The sequence below is a fragment of the Schistocerca cancellata genome, chromosome 4 (genome assembly GCF_023864275.1).
Source record: "Schistocerca cancellata isolate TAMUIC-IGC-003103 chromosome 4, iqSchCanc2.1, whole genome shotgun sequence".
Taxonomy (NCBI): Eukaryota; Metazoa; Arthropoda; class Insecta; order Orthoptera; family Acrididae; genus Schistocerca; species Schistocerca cancellata.
This window is the reverse complement of record NC_064629.1, coordinates 418,918,164-418,940,772: the sequence shown is the minus strand read 5'-3', so window position 1 is coordinate 418,940,772 and position 22,609 is coordinate 418,918,164. Positions and strand designations below refer to the sequence as shown.

The 22,609-nt window shown below is 45.3% G+C and overlaps 1 protein-coding gene across 1 annotated transcript in view; it reads right to left on the bottom strand.

Annotated features, from left to right (window-relative positions):
* Positions 1-22,609, bottom strand: part of LOC126183408 (calcium-dependent secretion activator-like) — a 1,473,721-nt gene that overhangs the window by 1,071,273 nt on the left and 379,839 nt on the right. Inside the window, exon 3 of the mRNA XM_049925356.1 lies at positions 15,337-15,460. Within this exon, the coding sequence (XP_049781313.1) occupies positions 15,337-15,460 (124 nt within the window). The remainder of the gene's footprint in view (positions 1-15,336; positions 15,461-22,609) is intronic.

The following is a 22,609-nucleotide window of genomic DNA, read 5'->3' as shown; positions in this document are numbered from 1 at the left end:
GAAGACGAGAAAATTCTTTCTGCGCCGTTCGCAAAAAATCCAGCCACCCCAAATGTTGCGTGACGTGGTCTCTGAGACGGTCACCATGGCCAATACCGTAGCATGAGAGTTTCAAGCTTGCCGCCCCCTGTCGTTGCTGGTCACACTCAATATCAGCGGTGCATGATGAAGTAGTGAAAGTCACTGATTCGATTACAGCAGACGACGTTTACGTGCAACTTCAGACACTGACAATAAGGAAATCTACTGGTTCAAATGGTTCAAATGGCTCTGAGTACTATGGGACTCAACTGCTGTGGTCATAAGTCCCCTAGAACTTAGAACTACTTAAACCTAACTAACCTAAGGACAGCACACAACACCCAGCCATCACGAGGCAGAGAAAATCCCTGACCCCGCCGGGAATCGAACTCGGGAACCCGGGCGTGGGAAGCGAGAACGCCACCGCACGACCACGAGATGCGGGCCGAAATCTACTGGTCCTGGCCTGCTAACGAACCTGATGCCACCACAGATGTCATTGTGCATCTGCTGAATGTTTTTAAAAACATCATCCGCGTTGGTATTGCACACCCGCGACTTTCCTGCGATGTGTCACCCACACATAGAAGCCTCAGAGGCTGTGTCTTCTAGCTCTTACAAAGGAGGCAAAATTACAAATCTAGTGACCGCTGTCATACGCTGTGCACGAGAATATTTAAAAATTCGGAGAATTTAATATCAAAATTTCTATTAATTTTAATTTTTCTCGATTTTCTGGACCCGCCGATGTGTTCTGTAGACACAGGTTAAAGAAATTTTAATATCCACGGAATGTAGTTTAAGAAAGCCATAAGATGGCGTAAATCACTGAAGAATGAAGCCGTTGCGTTAAATTGGAGACGCAAACAACCTACCATAGATGGAGACTTTTTTCCTCTCTTTTTTGCGGGGCGGGGGGGGGGGGTGTTTCGCCCTCCTGGCACCACTGTAGAATGGCCAATCTAAGGGCCAGGGACCCTTCCTCCGACACTCAAGGAGATTTTTGACGGGGCCCATTCGGTCACTGCTACGCGACGGTACTGTTAAATCTTTGCAAAGAATTAATGCGGAAATTGCTGCCGTCTTAACGTGTACCGGCCTCCATCTCCTCGCGGTCAGTCGTGTGTAGAACCTCAGCGGTAAGAGTCCAGTGGCACTGCGAGAGATGTACACGCTTACGTCAACTGCCGTATTTATGTACGCAAACAACTTGTTCTGCGAGATAATTGCACACCACTCATTGATACCGATTAGGTAAGCCTTGCCGAACATTCCGCCCTTCGTATTCGAATCTCGTATCTCTCATGATCAATGATATCTCCAACCGCCCCCGATAGCTCAGTGGTCAGCGCGACAGAATGTCAATCCCAAAGGCCCGGATTCGATTACCGGCTGGGTCGGAGATTTTCTCCGCATCCCCATCGATGCGCAAGTCGCCGAAGTGGCGTCAAATCGAAAGACTTGGACCGGGCGAACGGTCTACCCGACGGGAGGCCCTAGTCACACGTCATTTATTTTAATGATATCTCCCATCTTTTTCTTAAAATGGTTTACCACGTTTTACCAGTTAGACTTCTCTAGGGGCTGGACAAAACTGTATTTCTTGTTTGATCGGTTATCTTCGAGGACTGGATATACGACGAGTAATCTGGAACTGTGGACTGGTGTCGCCCCGTGCTGTGAAAGTCGATCTTGCATTAGACTGTGCTTTAAACAGGCACAATATATTTATTCCATTGATTTACTGTTTTTACGTTACATGTTTGTGGCTTTCTCTGGTTCCGTTTTATTTAACTTCGTATGGCTGAAATACATGCCTTGGTTAGATCTCCGATGCAGCCTCGATCGAGAGACAGAATATCTTCAGGTAAGATAGCTTTTATCTGAAGACAGAGAAGCAGTAACAGATACGGCAGCGCTTTCAGTTAATTCTTGGCTTTGATTTGATTGAGACTCAACCACGGTAAATCTTTTAACATTTCATTTTCAGTTTCACAGTGTGGAAGGACGCTGAGATAATGCTCATACCACCGACTGGTATGTACAGTCGTGGACAAAACGAGCGAGACCCTTCGTCTTTTCGTTATGCTGATCCGCACAGCTTTAAAGTCAGCTACACAGCATAACAGGCAAGGCGATCAAGTGCTACCAATATACTATGCACAGGCGTGAAATTGAAAAACTATCCGAAATTTGTCAGACTGTTTTCAATCATGTGTAAGACTATATTAATGCTAATTAGTGTGTTAACCACAACACCTACATGTTGTTGTTGTTGTTGTTGTTGTGGTCTTCAGTCCTGAGACTGGTTTGATGCAGCTCTCCACGCTACTATATCCTGTGCAAGCTTCTTCATCTCCCAGTACCTACTGCAACCTACATCCTTCTGAATCTGCTTAGTGTATTCATCTCTTGGTCTCCCTCTACGATTTTTACCCTCCACGCTGCCCTCCAATACTAAATTGGTGATCCCTTGATGCCTCAGAACATGTCCTACCTACCGATCCCTTCTTCTAGTCAAGTTGTGCCACAAACTCCTGTTCTCCCCAATCCTATTCAGTACCTCCTCATTCGTTATGTGATCTACCCATCGAATCTTCAGCATTCTTCTGTAGCACCACATTTCGAAAGCTTCTATTCTCTTCTTGTCCAAACTATTTATTGTCCATGTTTCACTTCCATACATGGCTACACTCCATACATATACTTTCAGAAACGACTTCCTGGCACTTAAATCTATACCCGATGTTAACAAGTTTCTCTTCTTCAGAAACGCTTTCCTTGCCGTTGCCAGTCTACATTTTATATCCTCACTACTTCGACATCATCAGTTATTTTGCTCCCCAAATAGCAAAACTCCTTTACTACTTTAAGCGTCTCATTTCCTAATCTAATTCCCTCAGCATCACCCGACTTAATTCGACTACATTCCATTACTCTCGTTTTGCCTTTGTTTATGTTCATCTAATATCCACCTTTCAAGATAACGTCCATTCCGTTCAATTGCTCTTCCAAGTCCTTTGCTGTCTCTGACAGAATTACAATGTCATCGGCGAACCTCAAAGTTTTCATTTCTTTTCCATGGATTTTAATACCTACTCCGAATTTTTCTTTTGTTTCCTTTACTGCTTGCTCAATATACCGATTGAATAACATCCGGGAGAGGCTACAACCCTGTCTCACTCCCTTCCCAACCACTTCTTCCCTTTCATGTCCCTCGACTCTTATAACTGCCATCTGGTTTCTGTACAAATTGTAAATAGCCTTTCGCTCCCTGTATTTTACTTCTGCCACCTTCAGAATTTGAAAGAGTATTCTAGTCAACATTGTCAAAAGCTTTCTCTAAGTCTACCAATGCTAGAAACGTAGGTTTGCCTTTTCTTAATCTAGCTTCTAAAATAAGTCGTAGGATCAGTATTGCCTCACGTGTCCCCATATTTCTACGGAATCCAAACTGATCTTCCCCAAGGTCGGCTTCTACCAGTTTTTCCATTCGTCTGTAAAGAATTCGCGTTAGTATTTTGCAGCCGTGACTTATTAAACTGATAGTTCGGTAATTTTCACATCTGTCAACGCCTGCTTTCTTTGGGATTGGAACTATTATATTCTTCTTGAAGTCTGAGGGTATTTCGCCTGTCTCATACATTTTGCTCACCAGATGGTAGAGTTTTGTCAGGACTGGCTCTCCCAAGGCCGTCAGTAGTTCTAATGGAATGTTGTCTACTTCCGGGGCCTTGTTTCGATTCAGGTCTTTCACTGCTCTGTCAAACTCTTCACGCAGTATCATATCTCCCATTTCATCTTCATCCTCCTCCATTTCCATAATATTGTCCTCAAGTACATCGCCCTTGTATAGACCCTCTATATACTCTTTCCACCTTTCTGCTTTCCCTTCTTTGCTTAGAACTGGGTTTCCATCTGAGCTGCTGATATTCATACAAGTCGTTCTCTTTTCTCCAAAGGTCTCTTTAATTTTCCTGTAGGCAGTATCTATCTTACCTCTAGTGAGATAAGCCTCTATATCCTTACATTTGTCCTCTAGCCATGCCTGCTTAGCCATTTTGAAGTTCCTGTCGATATCATTTTTGAGACGTTTGTATTCCTTTTTGCCTGCTTAATTTACTGCATTTTTATATTTTCTCCTTTCGTCAATTAAATTCAATATTTCTTCTGTTGCCCAAGGATTTCTACTAGCCCTCGTCTTTTTACCTACTTGATCCTCTGCTGCCTTCACTACTTCATCCCTCAAAGCTACCCATACTTCTTCTACTGTATTTCGTTCCCCCATTCTTGTCAATTGTTCCATTATGCTCTCCCTGAAACTCTCTACAACCTCTGGTTTAGTCAGTTTATCCAGGTCCCATCTCCTTAAATTCCACCTACATATAAGATATAAATGAAAGAAGAAACACTGATTAGTATGAACTGTACTAATAAAAATGAATTTAAGCTTATCGAGATAGCATAAATGTTTTAGTAAGACAAAGTACCCCAGATCGTTACGAATTAGCAAAATATTGTGCGCTTTCGGCCGCGAAATGGTCTGTTTCAACGTTCAGACCAGTCGTACTGGATTACCGTTGTTGACCTACCACGAAAGTGTGCAAATTTAGCAATTCGTGAAGATTCATAAAGAAATTCAGTTAAAAATCATTCAGTGCCACATTTAAGTGATTTCAGTTATTGACAGAAGCGGAAAACGTAGGCAATAACAAGTGTGAAATTCTACAAGAGTTTCATATCGACATCCACAGGGCGCCGGTACAGAATAAAGGTAGCAATAAAACGTATTGGGGGCGCGAGAATTTCATAAAATTCCTTTACTGATAGTCTATCTGCCTCCATCGTGATTAGAACCGAAAACAAACCAGACCTCCCTTGAGTAGCAAACACCTTTCATTACGCTAGCAGACAACCCAGGCAAACTGCCCTCTATTATTACCCCAGACATGAATAAGCCGGCAATTTCGCAATGAAAATGGCAAAATGATCTGCAGTTTCTGTTGCATAGAGCTTACTGGACTCAAAAACATGATTTGATAACCTATGTGTCACCGCTTATGTGACAATAATTCGCGATGTTAATCGAAATAACAAAAAAACTGTTATTAGCGAGTAAATTTAGTAGGATAATTCTGCACCATCCCAGGAAATAAACGGCGACGTAGCTGCCAAACGTATTCTACAATGTTTCGAAATCTCCATTAGACGTGCCACAGCCAGAAAACGTTCATTAGCCGAAGTGTTCCTTAACGTAGCTAGCAATGGGAATGCTCGCACATCTAAAACGCGGTAGCAATAATAGTGGGATCTGAACTACCACGTGTATAGGCAAATGGATTTTATTTGCATTCCTGTAACCGTGATTTGGATCGAAAGTGTAGCTACGGTTAATATGCTGACGTATCGACTGCAACTGGAACATTTCGAATAAAAGGTAGGGGAAATTATTATGCGGACCTCATCTTCAGTAATTGTGGTAGCTACACTCCTGGAAATGGAAAAAAGAACACATTGACACCGGTGTGTCAGACCCACCATACTTGCTCCGGACACTGCGAGAGGGCTGTACAAGCAATGATCACACGCACGGCACAGCGGACACACCAGGAACCGCGGTGTTGGCCGTCGAATGGCGCTAGCTGCGCAGCATTTGTGCACCGCCGCCGTCTGTGTCAGCCAGTTTGCCGTGGCATACGGAGCTCCATCGCAGTCTTTAACACTGGTAGCATGCCACGACAGCGTGGACGTGAACCGTATGTGCAGTTGACGGACTTTGAGCGAGGGCGTATAGTGGCCATGCGGGAGGCCGGGTGGACGTACCGCCGAATTGCTCAACACGTGGGGCGTGAGGTCTCCACAGTACATCGATGTTGTCGCAAGTGGTCGGCGGAAGGTGCACGTGCCCGTCGACCTGGGACCGGACCGCAGCGACGCACGGATGCACGCCAAGACCGTAGGATCCTACGCAGTGCCGTAGGGGACCGCACCGCCACTTCCCAGCAAATTAGGGACACTGTTGCTCCTGGGGTATCGGCGAGGACCATTCGCAACCGTCTCCATGAAGCTGGGCTACGGTCCCGCACACCGTTAGGCCGTCTTCCGCTCACGCCCCAACATCGTGCAGCCCGCCTCCAGTGGTGTCGCGACAGGCGTGAATGGAGGGACGAATGGAGACGTGTCGTCTTCAGCGATGAGAGTCGCTTCTGCCTTGGTGCCAATGATGGTCGTATGCGTGTTTGGCGCCGTGCAGATGAGCGCCACAATCAGGACTGCATACGACCGAGGCACACAGGGCCAACACCCGGCATCATGGTGTGGGGAGCGATCTCCTACACTGGCCGTACACCACTGGTGATCGTCGAGGGGACACTGAATAGTGCACGGTACATCCAAACCGTCATCGAACCCATCGTTCTACCATTCCTAGACCGGCAAGGGAACTTGCTGTTCCAACAGGACAATGCACGTCCGCATGTATCCCGTGCCACCCAACGTGCTCTAGAAGGTGTAAGTCAACTACCCTGGCCAGCAAGATCTCCGGATCTGTCCTCCATTGAGCATGTTTGGGACTGGATGAAGCGTCGTCTCACGCGGTCTGCACGTCCAGCACGAACGCTGGTCCAACTGAGGCGCCAGGTGGAAATGGCATGGCAAGCCGTTCCACAGGACTACATCCAGCATCTCTACGATCGTCTCCATGGGAGAATAGCAGCCTGCATTGCTGCGAAAGGTGGATATACACTGTACTAGTGCCGACATTGTGCATGCTCTGTTGCCTGTGTCTATGTGCCTGTGGTTCTGTCAGTGTGATCATGTGATGTATCTGACCCCAGGAATGTGTCAATAAAGTTTCCCCTTCCTGGGACAATGAATTCATGGTGTTCTTATTTCAATTTCCAGGAGTGTATTTTCGTTGTTAGGATTTCGTCACGTAAATCGGTAAAAATGGAACCCTACTAGTCTCACTTTCTTGAGTGTCTATCTGTATACCCAACCCTTAACACCCGTTTACCTCGAGTACTGGTGGACATCATAAGCCGACATGTATCGCACTTCCTGCGGTATACGGTCCCTTGGTGGTGTAAAAAAGTGAGCTATGTCAACGCAATCTATAGATACGGCCGCTTATCTAAAGAAAATTTACGCGAAAGGTCAAAAAAATGGCTCGAAGAACTATGCCACCAAACTGCTTAGGTCATCAGTCCCCTAGGTCTAGAACTATTTAAACCTAACACACATCCATGCCCGGGGAAGGATTCGAACTGACGGCGCAAGGATCCGCGCGGTCCGCGATGTGACGCCTTTGAGCTCACGGCTAACCCGCGCCGGCAAGCTGTTAATATCATCTATTGTTGCTAAAAAGTTATTCACTTCTGGTGAATGATTTTCGGCGAAGTTCATTTAAGAAAGAATAACTAAAATATATTTGATGCTACGGAAGAGGAAGGACACCCAATTCATTTCCCCTTGTCTTTATTCATGATGTTAGATTCGCAATGTGAGCATACGTACTATCCATAACCACACTTTAGACCCAAGTCATAGTCACAGATATGCGAATACAGCACATTGGCTTATACTTGAGGTATTTCGTTTCCCACGAAGTGGCGGCAGACGATGCTGTGGCGTCTTCGAAGCGCGAGTTTCTCCAGTGCTAGCTATCTCAGCACATCAGCTGAGCGAACTTGCATAATATGTTGGTAGCACTTCGTCGCCTTGCCTGTTATGCCGTGTTGCAGATTTTAAAGCTGTGCGGATCAGCATAACGAAAAGGCGAGGGGTCTCGCTCGTCTTGTCCACGACTGTACCTTCACTTGCCGAAGGGTTATGGGCCCATGAACCTCCTGCATATAAACTGACATGACAAAAGTCATAGGACAGCCATATGCACATATACAGATGGCGGTAGTATCGCATACACAAGGTATAAAACGGCAGTGCATTGACGGAGCTGTCATTCGCACTCAGGTGATTCATGTGAATAGGTTTCTGACATGGCCAATGACGATGGCCAATGACGATGGCCACACGACGGAAATTTACAGATTTGAACGCGGAATGGTAGTTGTAGCTTAACGTGGGACATTCCATTTCGGAAATCGTTAGTGAATTCAATATTCGGAGATCCACAGTGTCAAGTGTGTGCCGAGAATACCAAATTTCAGGCATTACCTCTCACCACGGACAACGCAGTGGCCGACGGCCTTCGCTTAACGTCCAAGAGCAACAGCATTTCCGTAGTGTTGTCAGGATTATCAGACAAGGAACACTGCTCGAGGTAACCGCAGAAATCGGCGTGGGACGTACACGACGTACGTATTCGTTAGGACAGTGCGGCGAGACTGGGTGTTAATGGGCGATGGCAGCAGAAAACCAACGCGACTGCCTTTGCTACAGCAAGACATCGCCTGAAAAGCTTCCCCTGGGATCGTGACCGTATCGGCTGGACTCTAGACAACTGGAAAATCGTGGCCTGGCAAGATCAGTTCCGATTTCAGATGGTAAGAACCGATGATAGGGTTCGAGCGTGGCGCAGACCCCACAAAGCCATGGACCCAAATTGTCAACAAGGCATTGTGCAAGCTGGTGGTGGCTCCATAATAGTGTGGGCTGTATTTATATGATATGGACTGTGTCCTCTGCTCCATCTGAACCGATCGCTCACTGGAAATGGTTATGTTCGTCTACTTGGAGACCATTTGCAGCCATTCACGGAGTTCATGTTTTAATGGATGACAATGCACCATGTCACCAGGCCACAACGGTTTGTGGTTTGTTTGAAGAACATTCTGAACAATTCGAGAAAATGATTGAGCCACCCAGATCGCTCGACATGAATGCCACCGAACATTTATGGACATAATCGCGAGGTCAGTTCGTGTAGTCCGCAGCTCGTGGTCGTGCGGTAGCGTTCTCGCTTCCCGCGCCCGGGTTCGATTCCCGACGGAGTCAGGGATTTTCTCTGCCTCGTGATGACTGGGTGTTGTGTGCTGTCCTTAGGTTAGTTAGGTTTAAGTGGTTCTAAGCTCTAGGGGACTGATGACCATCGGTTTTAAGTCCCATAGTGCTCAGAGCCATTTGAACCATTTTTCAGTTCGTGTAGAAAATCCTGCACCAGCAACAGTTTCTCAATTCAGGGCGGCTATAGAGGCAGCATGGCTCAATATTTCTGCAGAGAACCTCCAATGACTTGTTGACTTTATGCAACTTAGAGTCGGGGAACTACGCCGGGCAAAAGGAGGTCCAACACGATATTAGGAGGTATACCATAACTTCTGTCACACGCCAACTCTGTAAGGAGCTTTCTACCTTCAGAAAAGGCCATTGTACCATCCATCAGTCGAGAGGCAATGGAGGCACCTGAACGTAGGGAATACTTTGGAGCTGTACTCCTGGATGTCTCACATGCATTCGATTCTGCGTAGTACGACGGTCTCTTGTGCCTCTGCAGGGGATTCCAGCACCTCGCGTGTGTCCCCTGAAATCCTACTTGGACGGTAGAACGTTCCATGTCAGGGCACAATATGGAATATTTTCAGAGGGCCGGATGCTAGCGGGAGTCTCGCAAGGTTTGTGCTCGGTTCCATACTATAAACCGTGCACACAGTAGACGTTACATCTTGTCGTGTACGCGGACGGCAGGGCGGTTTTGCGAGCAGCGTGAGCATCCAGGTCCAACTTAATGCAGAACGGAGTCCAGTCTGCCTACGACGACCTGGCGTCATGGACGATGAAATGGAGGTTGTTCTTCAATGCAGCCAACAGCCATGCGCTTCCCATAGAGAGACGCCCAATTCCTGTTGACTTCAGGTAGAAAGACTTTCTGAGAATAGTTGTCCAATGGGAAGTACTTAGGTGTCACAGGCGTCTAACATGATGCCAACGCATCGAAATTCTGGGGTGAAAAGCGGTGGGAAGGCTGCACCAGCTCTACCCGCAGTCACGTGAAGTTTGCACCGGACTTTCAAGAAACATACATTTTGTTCAGAGTTCTTGAAATATTTGCTATAGTTCTCGATTTCTTTGTACAAAATTAGAGTAGTTCAAAAAAATTTCGCTGAAAAAAGTTTTCTGAATTCTGGTAGGTTCTACATTTTTATGTGTGTTATGGTTCACAAATAGCAGTTACACTAGAGCAACGCCTGCACAAGAACACAGACCGATCGAGCATAACTACGAGGACGTACTGAAACGCAATGCCTCCAAATTTTTGATGTGAAAACTCTTAAAGCTTTTTAAATAAAAACAAATGTTGTTGAGATTCTTCATCTTTGTTCTTCAAGTCTACATATATATTTCTCAACATAGTCACCATGGCGACGAACGCATTTCTCTCAACGGGAGATCTAGTGCCTAAAGCAGGTTTTAGAATAAAGAAAAGTCTGAAGCCTACACAGGCATCACGAAATGTGCGAGTGCGGGTAAATAAATTGATACTCTATGAGGAGAAATAAATAGATGTGTGACGTATGGAAGGTTGGCTTGTTCTAAGGAACGTGCTAGGATAGCTTAAGTGGTTAGGCGATCGCTCGCTTGAGCACCTCATACTTGCGCAGAGGGGTATTCTTTCATATCGAGATGCGAATTATCAAAAATGGCTCTGAGCACTATGGGACTCAACTTCTGAGGTCATCAGTGTCCTAGAACTTAGAACTACTTAAACCTAACTAACCTAAGGACATCACACACATCCATGCCCGAGGCAGGATTCGAACCTGCGACCGTAGCCGTCTCGCGGTTCCAGACTGCAGCGCCTAGAACCGCACAGCCACTCCGACCGGCTGCGAATTATCAGTGAAGTGCAGTATAAGTCAGTCACTAAAACTACGAAACACAAACCATGTCTGCAAATACAGAAGAAACACGAATTACGGCAAAGGCTAAATGCTACTCAGTTCGGAGTCCATTCATTCCTCGACGTTGTCGTTATCTGTGCTGTGGTACGTGGAGCAGTCACTGGAAATGACTATGGGTAAAATCAGATATTTTCTGCACTCATTTGCTTTTCCAAGTTTCTTTAAGAACTTATTCTCCATGACGCACAACGTTATTCCACTTCTCTGGGATTATTCATGCCACAGCGTCCTCTAACAGTTTATGAATTTACGTCACAGTGAAAATTTAACTATATGTCGCCACGAAATATACTCCAAGAAAAAAAAAAAAAAAGCAAAGCGATGCACAGCGAAAGAATTATCCGAATGGTAAATGTAATGAAAATACATAGACAAACAAATCATTACTATTATAGAAAAACCGAGCGAGGTGGCGCAGTGGTTAGAACACTCGCCTCGCATTCAGGAGGACGACGGTTCAAACCCGCGTCCGGCCATCCCGATTTAGGTTTTCCGTGACTTTCCTAAATGGCTTCAGGCAAATGCCGGGATGGTTCCTTTGAAAGAACACGGCCGTCGTCCTTCCCTAATCTGATAGGACCGACAATCTCGCTGTTTGGTTCTCTCCCCTCCCCCTCCGTCCCTCAAAAAAAATCAACCAACCATTACTGAAAAACTGGGATGATTTATTCAAGAGATAGAGCTTCATCAGCTGAGCAAGTCAATAACACGTCGGTCCACCTCTGGTCCTTATGCAAGCAATTATTCGGCTTGACATTGACTGATAGTGTTGTTGGGCTTCCTAGTGATGGATATTGTGCCAAATTTTGTCCCATTGTCACGTTAGATCGTCAAAATTCCGAGCTGGTTGGAGGAGCCTGCCTAGTATGCTTCAAATGTTTTCAACTGAGGAGAAATCTGGCGACCTTCCCGGCCGAGGTAGGGTTTGGCAAGAGCGAAGACAAGCAGAAGAAACTCTGGCCGTGTGCGGGCTGAAATGTGAGCGCAGGATGGCTTACCAGGAAGGATAACAAAACGGGGTGTATAATAGCGTCGCTGAACTGTAAGTGTGAGTCATCAGGACTCAGTTCGAAGAGGGTCTAACCACTGAAGACAATTTTACTCCAATTTTACTTCAGACCGAAGGCGTGTCTGGAGACGCCTTCGACAGCGGTCGAATCTGAATGTCGCTCGACGTGCGGGCCGACAACCAGGAGTGTGGTCTGGGATGCAATTTCTTTTCTTAGCACGACCGCTTTGGTTGTCATCCGCGGTACCCTTACAGCACAGCGACACATCAACGGCATTCTATACCCCGTTTTGTTACCCTTCATGGCAAGCCATCCTGCATTCACATCTAAGCAAGATAATGCCCGCCCGCACACGGCGATAGTTTCTTCTGCTTGTTTTCGCTCTTGCCAAGCCCTACCTTGGCCAGGAAGGTCGCCGGATCTCATCCCACTTGAAAATATTTGAAGCATTATGAGCAGGCTCCCCCAACAAGCTAGGGATTTTGACGATCTGTAAGTAGGCTGTTTATGTTTTCTTATTGGCAACGTTACGTAGCGCTCTGTACGAAAATCACTGGCTGTGCTGTGTGCAGTCTGTGGCTGGTTTGCATTGTTGTCTGCCATTGTAGTGTTGGGCAGCTGGATGTGAACAGCGCGTAGCGTTGCGCAGTTGGAGGTGAGCCGCCAGCAGTGGTGGATGTGGGGAGAGAGATGGCGGAGTTTTGAAATTTGTAACACTGGATGTCATGAACTAAAATATATATTATGACTGTTAAGGTAAATACATTGTTTGTTCTCTATTAACATCTTTCAATTGCTAACTATACCTATCAGTAGTTAGTGCCTTCCGTAGTTTGAATCTTTTATTTAGCTGGCAGTAGTGGCGCTCGCTGTATTGCAGTAGTTCGAGTAATGAATATTTTTGTGAGGTAAGTGATTTGTGAAAGGTATAGTTTAATGTTAGTCAGGGCCATTCTTTTGTAGGGATTTTTGATAGTCAGATTGCGTTGCGCTAAAAATATTGTGTGTCAGTTTAAGCACAGTCGTGTACAATTTTTCTAAGGGGACGTTTCAGACCTAACGCGCCAATTGGACAGAATTTGGCGCTATATTCCTCAGTAAGACATCCAACAACTCTGTATCGATAACAAGCCGAATAACTGCTTGCACACTGGCCGGAGGCTGAGCAACGCGTCATTGACTCGCTTAGCTTGTGGGCATCTTCCTCTTCAATAAAGTGGCAGAGGTATGCTGGAAAGCTAACAACCCTGTGACTGTATACTTCAACCATTTCACCAATGATACAGTTTTGAAAGTGTGACTTAGTTTGTTTCGCCAGTTCCATCTGCGCTACTCTACTCAGATCGTTCTGAACTTTCACGTTGTGAGGTTTCAATAATTCAACAGTGTCAGCTTTTCTCGTTGTCATCGTTGGGACATCTTTGATAACTAAATGTCATGGGACATTATCCATAAGAAAAAACAGGCCGATTTATTTTTTCCACTTACTGTCCCCTTGAGTTATCTAAGAAAATTCTCGTGATTCATCTTCGCGTGATAGTCGCCGGTTTTGCACGAATTGTAAACCCAGAGACAAAACTGTACGAAAGCAAAGGAAGTTCCAGAGTGAAAGATAATAATCCTTCCTCCCTCTCCCAAGGATTAAAACGAAGGAAGGGAGGGAGGGAGGGAGGGAGGGAGGGAGATTAGACTCGACAGCATGATGAAAGGATGGGGAAGAAAATTGCGGTGCTCCTTAAAACGAACCATTCCGGCGTGCCTGGAGCGATTTCGAGAAATCACAGAAAACCCAGATATCGACGGCCGGACAGTTATTTGACCCGTCGTGCTCCAGAATGCGAGTTCAGAGTGCCACGCACTGCCCCACTTAGTTCAGACAGGCACACAGCTTATGTGCAACAAAATCACTTCTTTCCATTGTGATTTTACGCCCATTTCTTTCCTGATATCTGAAACCGAAGACTGTGACAACTTTTTACAAAGAACTCTTGTTGCCAACGAATAATTCTGTCTCAGGAAGAATAGCATCCACTTTTGTTTTGTAATTGGATATTGTTTTCTGTCGTAATACCCGTATAGAAGGTGTTTCAGATAGGTGTTTTTTCTGTAGCTAATAGAATAATAAATGAAGGAAATATTTATTTAGAAAAGTAAACATAAGGAATGCTACTCTTTCTCTGGATTTATGCACACAGTTTATCTAATTACTTCAATCAATTTAAAACGACAAGTTATAACTTTCTAAATAGAAAATTATTTTCTCTATTATGTTTGTTTAGTATTTACACCTGCTTTGCAGGAGTCAATTTAAATTAAATTTCTATCAATTTTAATTAGGGAGTAATAAACGTTCATGGTGTTTAGGGGTGGATGCAATATGCTGTACATAAATGGCTGTGTTCTGATGGATTTTCTGGTGGCGGAACGATCATTTAAGTGTGATGTTCCAACGGATACACAGTTTACTGAATGACCAAGTCAATGGGTTCGCTAAACGACATGCGGACGAGATGTAAGGCTGCTGGTGTGACAAGCGACAAGCCTGCTCGATGAGCTGTCAGCAGCCATGATCCTTTAGACTGTAGAATGTATTCTTACACAGCGGTATAAGAGGCAGGTCGAAATGCACACACAGGCGACGTCCGGTTAGCTGCGGATACCGACGTGGAATAAAGACATCCAACGAGTACGTTTACATGTTGACATGATGCCAATGAAAGCCGCCAAGGATAATGCCGAGAGTTCAAATGGCTCTGAGCACTATGGGACTCAACTGCTGAGGTCATTAGTCCCCTAGAACTTAGAACTAATTAAACCTAACTAACCTAAGGACATCACACACATCCATGCCCGAGGCAGGATTCGAACCTGCGACCGTAGCGGTCTCGCGGTTCCAGACTGCAGCGCCTAGAACCGCACGGCCACTTCGGCCGGCATGCGAGAGTTATCTTAATCGAAAAGACAAGGATTATAAATTAGTTTTCGTTTTCAGTAGATAAACATTAAATTAAAAATCATCGCGCGTCACCGAACATCACTTGGCTGTGAAACTACGGTCCTATGGAAGTAAGATTTATAGATGGCTGCAGGGAGGTGCAACCTGGACTTTAGAGGCGCAATAGGGCAGTGTTTGGTCGCCCCCACACTATCACTACGCCAGGAGAAGTTACAGCGGCATGTTGGCATTAGAGCTGACGCCGACGCTACAGCCTAAGCTACCAACTTACTACGCTAACAGTCAGACTGCTGATGTTTCGCACACGGATTTGGCTAATGGTGTTACGTATGCGCACAGGGTATTTTCCACGTACCGTGCCCCTCGCCCCTCAGGCGGTGGACATCTATCTAATGCGCGGCGATCACAGTAGATGGGCGGCGTGGCAAAATAATCACATATGGCCCCACCATCCGGCGGTTAAGCGGACACAGGTGGATTTTGAGCTTACCTGCAGGTCTGCCTCTGCCTTCTCGCTGACGACGGACGGGCTGGGGCTGGTGGGACGCGCCAGCGAGGCGGCCGTTCCTGCGCTCAGCGTCTCCGATGATACGGCGCTGCCCGGTGACATGGATCTGCAACACGAGGTGCGGCTCCACTCACTCGCTGTGGACAAACTTAACATTATGCCAAGGCTAGTGACGATTTTATGAAGCATAGTGGCACGTGGTATATGAGCTTACATACCCCGCTGGGATGAACCGGATCGTATCTAAAGAAATGAAACGCTCAGAACACTAATGCTCCAATACTAAATCATTCAGAAACCACAGGCAGAAGTGAATATGTGCTAGATTGTCTGAAAGCTTACCTCGTGAAACAACCGAAATTTGTGAGTATAAAAACTAAGTTACTTTTTTCTCGTCTTCCGTTGTTCCTTAATTGCTTCCAAATTCATGGAGGTATGGTTCGTCCTTGCAACTAAATGGAAGCCAGTTTGTTTTCTGCCATGCGCGTTTCGCTTCTTATAATTATGAAGTATTTACAGGGGCCTGCAATACATCTCTGTTTCTATGTATATGTAATAAAAGAATTATGTAGTAGTTACAAACATGTTACTCTGTACCGTTCTCTTTTATTAGTCTCTTGTTTTTCGGGTTAGAAACAACTTTTGCAGCACAAGTTTCGTGAGGTTATAATATCGTTTGGTGTTACTTACGATACAGCCGGCCGCTGTGGCCGAGCGGTTCTAGGCGCTTCAGTCCTGAACAGCGCTGCTGCTACGGTCGCAGGTTCGAATCCTGCCTCGGGCATGGATGTGTGTGATGTCCTTAGGTTAGTTAGGTTTAATTAGTTCTAAGTATATGGGACTGATGACCTCAGATGTTAAGTCCCATAGTGCTTAAAGCCATTTGAACCATTTGAACTCACGAACCAATGTTGTTAACCCATGTGTCTCGTCCTGCAGATGTATTTGCTCGGTTTCCGTACTCCAGATGGCCGAGTTTCGACGTTTTTCCGATCACATTTATTTCAACACTACAGTTGCACTTCTCGCTGTGTATGTGTTTACAGTGTGAAGTGTTGGCAACTGTCGCTGTGTGTTTACCTTTCGCCGGTCGCGGTTGTCGTGCGGTTCTAGGCACTTCAGTCCGGAACCGCGTGACTGCTACGGTCGCAGGTTCGAATCCTGCCTCGGGCATGGGTGTGTGTGATGTCCTTAGGTTAGTTAGGTTTAAGTAGTTCTAAGTTCTAGGGGACTGATGACCTCAGATGTTGAGTCCCATAGTGCTCAGAGCCATTTTGTTTACCTTTCGTCTTTTGTTTATGTTGTGTATGTGGGGGTTTGATATTTGTTATATATATATATATATATATATATATATATATGTGTGTGTGTGTGTGTGTGTGTGTGTGAGAGAGAGAGAGAGAGAGAGAGAGAGAGAGAGAGAGAGAGAAATGTGGGTATTAATTACTTATTTAGTCTGTTTATGTTCTACATTTCTGTTTGTTATTGTTTTAGTGGCTAAATTATTACTTTGTTTTTCATTGCAGACTCTTTGTATAAGGAAGTTTACCTGTAATGTCAGGAGATCTTTGTTGTAACTGTTCATTCTAATAATTTTCATGTCTGTTCCATGTTGGATGGTTCATGTCCATACTTTACCAGGTGTCCACAAAAGTAGAATTGTATGTTCTTTATACCTAGTTTTGAAGTTCCTGGCTATCATTTACCGATACACTGATTCACATTCGTATCATCCTAACTGGTATATACTGGGTGATCAAAAAGTCAGTATAAATTAGAAAACTTAATAAACCATGGAATAATGTAGACAGAGAGGTAAAAATTGACACACACGCTTGGAATGACATAGGGTTTTATTAGAACAAAAAAAAAAAACAAAGTTCACAAAATGTCCGACAGATAGCGCTGGACAGCAAAACGTCAGTGACTGCGCATGACAATCGTGTATAAAAGGAACTGTAATGAGAGAGAGAATCAGATGCGCCAGCAGTCGCAGGATGTTGATGTTACCTGAAAAGGCGCTTTTAGTGAAGCTGTATTATCAGAATGGGGAATGTGCTAGTGCAGCGTTACGATCCTATCGCCATAGGAAGGGGATTCGAATGGGTAAAGGTCCGTTGACAAATGCAGCTGTAGCGAGAATGATTTCGAAGTTCGAAGCCACAGGTTGTTTAGACGATAGACCCCGTAGTGGCCGACCGAGCACAAGGCGTAATGCTGCTGACACAGTTCAGGAAGAAATGGAGACTGTAGCGAGTTCGTCTATGCACGGGGAAGTCGGCGTTCGTGCAGTCGCACGTCGCACCGGCATTCCATACGCTACCGTTTGGTTGGCACTTAGGCGTACCCTCCGATGCTATCCGTACAAAATCCATCGGCATCATTAATTGTTACATGGCGATTTAGTGAAGCGGAGGGCATTTGCGGTGTGGGCGTTTCAAAAGATGGCGGAAGATGACGATTGGTTGAGTAACGTGTTGTGGACCGACGAAGCTCATTTCACGCTCCGAGGGTCTGTCAACGCCCACAACTGCAGAATTTTGGCTACCGAAAATCCTATACCTGTCGTGGAAACTCCATTGCACGACGTGAAAGTCACGGTACGGGTTGGATTTACCACATCTACCGTTATCGGGCCTTTTTTCTTCGAGGAAATGCGTGAATCTGGTTTTGTAACTGCTACCGTGACAGTTGAGAGGTACGCCGATATGTTACAGAATCGCATCATCCCCAGCTTGGCTGATAAACACCTGCTGGAACGTACGATGTTTATGCAGGATGGCACTCCACCCCATATTGCTAGATGCGTGAAAGATCTCTTGCGCGCGTCGTTTGGTGATTATCGTGTGCTCAGCCGCCACTTTCGTCATGCTTGGCCTCCCAGGTTCCCAGACCTCAGTCCGTGCGATTATTGGCTTTGGGGTTACCTGAAGTCGCAAGTGTATCGTGATCGACCGACATCTCTAGGGATGCTGAAAGACAACATCCGACGCCAATGCCTCACCATAACTCCGGACGTGCTTTACAGTGCTGTTCACAACATTATTCCTCGACTACAGCTATTGTTGAGGAATGATGGTGGACATATTGAGCATTTCCTGTAAAGAACATCATCTTTGCTTTGTTTTACTTCGTTATGCTAATTATTGCTATTCTGATCAGATGAAGGGCAAACTGTCGGACATTTTTTGAACTTGTATTGTTTTGGATCTAATAAAACCCCATGTCATTCCAAGCTTGTACCTTTCTATCTACATTATTCCGTGATTTATTCAGTTTTCAAATTTATACTGACTTTTTGATCACCTGGTATCTGTTGCTTGGTATCTGGGTGGCTTGTCTATCGTTATTTGTAACTGTGACTGGAGTGTGGTTCTTGTTTTGAAAGCAATGTATATTCTTGTTTCTGTAGTACATTCGGTATTCTGTGTGCTAATTTGTGTTTTTAGACTAAAGTGTACCATTTCTTTCTATTAGTCATAATTGCTACGGTGTTGTGTCTCTGTGTGTACTCTCAAGTCTGTAGGTTCTATGGTGCTTGTTTCCTCCGCAGGTTTTCATTTTTCTTTAGTTCAAAAATGGCTCTGAGCGCTATGGGACTTAACTTCTAAGGTCATCAGTCCCCTAGAACTTAGAACTACTTAAACCTAACTAACCTAAGGACATCACAAACATCCATGCCCGAGGCAGGATTCGAACCTGCGACTGTAGCGGTCGCGCGGTTCGAGACTGTAGCGCCTAGAACCGCTCGGCCACCAAGGCCGGCTTTTCTTTAGTTGTGATTTGATTTTGTGGTTGAGTCTTTGTACTATATGGGTGTTATAACTATTGTCTGTGGCTATGAGTTGTATTGTTTGTAATTCTTTGCTGAGTGTTATGTTATTTAGTGTGTGTAACACGTGTAATACATTCACTAATTTTTTTGATTTTACGGGTGGCAGGACATGGCCTGTAGAATTGTGTCCGCGGCTGTTGGTTTTCTTAAGATGTCTAATGTGTGCTTATTGCTATCTCTCTTTATTTTTATATCCAAGAATTGTCTTTCTTTCTCCATGGTTAACTGAATGTTTTATATATAGTGCTTATGTCTATATGAAGTTACTCTATTTTTCTGTTGGTTCATCTGCCATACAGACTGTGTCATCCACATACTATATCTGACCCTATTAACACTTTTGTATCCTTCCTTTCTGGTGATGGTAGCAAAGATTTTGTTTTCTATGTGATTGATGAATATGGTTACTATTGTTGCTGATATTGGAGATTCCATTGGAAGGTCATCTTTTTGTAAGTGAAATTCCTTTTCGAATTGGAATTAATTTGGGAAAGTGATTACTTTAAGGGTTTTGGTTATTCCTCTAATTCTATCTGCAGGTAGTTTGTCATACGTCAGTAGATTTCCTTCCATTAGTTTTATTGTGCCTGCGGTGGGTATCAAGGTGTACATCTTCTCTATCTCAAAAGAAATGAATGATTCTGTTTGTGGAAAGTGTAAGTCTTTTATTTGTGTTATGAGTTCACTTGTGTTTTTCACTGTTCTGCTGCTCTTCATTTCATAATGTTGTATTATGATTTTGTTCATGAGTTTTGCCACGTGGTATGATGGTGCACTCATGAAATTTATAACATGCCTAAAATATTTACTACAAATTCTCTGCTGTCTTAAGATTAGCTTCAGGCTTAAGATTTTCTCTGGACACCAACGGCCTGGCCGGCCGAAGTGGCCGTGCGGTTCTAGACGCTGCAGTCTGGAACCGCGAGACCGCTACGGTCGCAGGTTCGAATCCTGCCTCGGGCATGGATGTGTGTGATGTCCTTAGGTTAGTTGGGTTTAACTAGTTCTAAGTTCTAGAGGACTAATGACCTCAGAAGTTAAGTCCCATAGTGCTCAAAGCCAATTTGAACCAACGGCCTGGTCTTAATCCTGCCTGATGTTCTCCAGGTTTTTTGCTCTGGAGTTACTTGGGAGGGACGAAAAACCCAAAGCTGGCTGGCTGTGGGGTTGGACACGGGTGTCCCACATGAGAGTTTAGCTCATTAGGCACTATGCCGTCCCCGGTGCTATTGTGCAAATCGCCGACGAAATGTATAAGGTTTCGTGAAAGCGCAGAATAGGAACGTTTATGTTCAAATGTGGTAGTTATTAATATTAAAGTACATGAAATATAATTAAGCGTGATGTAAGAATATAAGATCTCGAAGCTTTGTAATGGCCTGCTACTGCACAAAATTTACTGACTGTTGCCGACACATAGGCTTATTGGTTTCAACTACATCTGTAAGACAAAATTGTTAAGACTTTCGTGGCCACTTGTTGACAAACTGCCTATTGGCTTCTGTCTCGGGTTTTTCGGCCGACGTTCATATAATGATTTTTCTGACGTTTCGCCAGCACGAGTGGCTGGCATTGTCGAAGCTTCACCCTCCATTGCCGGTGGTGAACAGGAGCCGAGCTCGCGGGCGCAGACTATATGTACCTGGCGCGCCAACGTCCGAGGGCTTCTCTGCGGTCATTTCCGGTGCGGTTCTCCTCTTGCTACCTGCGACGGTCGTTCGCTGCAGTACGGGAAGCCAGGATCCGTTTACCTTAAGGCTTTCCTCTTTCTTGTTCAAACTGTTCCGGTGTTTTTGTATTTCTACAGCTTCTCTGAACAAGCGCGTGTGATAGTGCTTCTCTACAGCCAGAACTTCCGTGTCGGCGAATTTTATTACGTGGTCGGTCTCATTCAGTGCGTGCTCTGCCACGGCCGATTTCTCCACCTGCCCCAACCTGCAATGTCGCTTATGCTCTTTGATCCTGGTGTTGATGGATCGTCCAGTCATTCCGACATAAACTTTTCCGCATGTGCATGGTATACGGTATATTCCCGACATTGCAAGTGGGTCTCTTTTCTCCTTCGCCGATCTAAGACACTCTTTGACCTTCCTTGTCGGTTTGAAAATCGTCTTTACGCCATGTTTGCGCAATATACGGCCGAATCTGTCCGTCACTCTGGGAATGTATGGCAGAAAGGCCGTACCCGACATTTCTTTTTCTGGTTCCTTACTTCGCCGAGTGTTTGGCTCTGTTACACTTATAATTTGTGGAGTAGCCATTGCTCCTCAGGACAGTTTCCAGGTGTTGCATTTCTCGTTTGAAGTGTTGCGGCTCACATATTCGTCCTGCTCTCGTTACGAGCGTACTAATCATGTCTCTTTTCTGGCTCGGGTGGTGGTTTGACAGTTTGTGCAGGTATCGGTCCGTGTGTGTCGGTTTTCGATACACGCTGTGTCCCAGGTTTTCGCCGTCCGTTGTGACCAGCACATCTAGAAATGGCAGTTTCTTGTCCTTTTCAACTTCCATGGTAAATGTTATGTTGGCATGGAGGCTGTTCAAGTGTCTTAGGAAGTCACCGAGCTGTTCTTCACCGTGGCTCCACACCACGAAAGTATCATCGACGTACCTGTACCACACCTTAGGTTTGCAAGTCGCCGAGTCCAGTGCCTGTGCTTCGAATTGTTCCATGAAGGAGTTGGCCACCACTGGACTGAGAGGACTACCCATGGCGACGCCTTCCAGCTATTCGTAGAAATCTCCATTCCACGTGAAATAGCTCGTGGTGAGACATGCATGGAAGAGCTTTCTGATGTCCTGTGGGACAATGGAACCGATGTGCTCCAGAGCGTCACTGAGTGGCACTTTCGTAAATAACGAAACAACATCAAAGCTGACCAAGATGTCGTTTGGTGCAAGTTTCAGTTTCTTCAGCTTCTCAATGAAATGTCCTGAGTCCTTAATGTATGTGTCGGTCTTTCCCACGTGTGGCTGGAGCAGAGAGGCCAAGTGTTTTGCCAGTTTATATGTCGGTGATCCAGGAGCGCTAACGATCGGTCTCAGTGGAACGTTGTTCTTATGGATCTTGGGTAATCCATACAGCCGAGGTGGTAGGGCTTCTGTGTTGCGCAGGTTTCTCTGCATGTCCGCCGGCAGAGAAGACGCCTTGATTAATCGATTCGTATTCCGTGTGATACGCTGCGTCGGATCTGCGCTTAGTTTTCGGTACGTCGTCGGATCTAATAGGTCTCGGATCTTTTGCTCATAATCTTCGGTCTTCATTACGACGGTCGCATTACCCTTATCGGCAGGCAGTACCAATATACTCTTGTCGGCATTGAGATTTTTAATGGCTTGAACCTCTTCTTTCTTCAGGTTGCAAGCTGGTGGTTTTGCTCGGCACAGTATCCTGGCTGGAGCCACGGTGAAGAACAGCTCGGT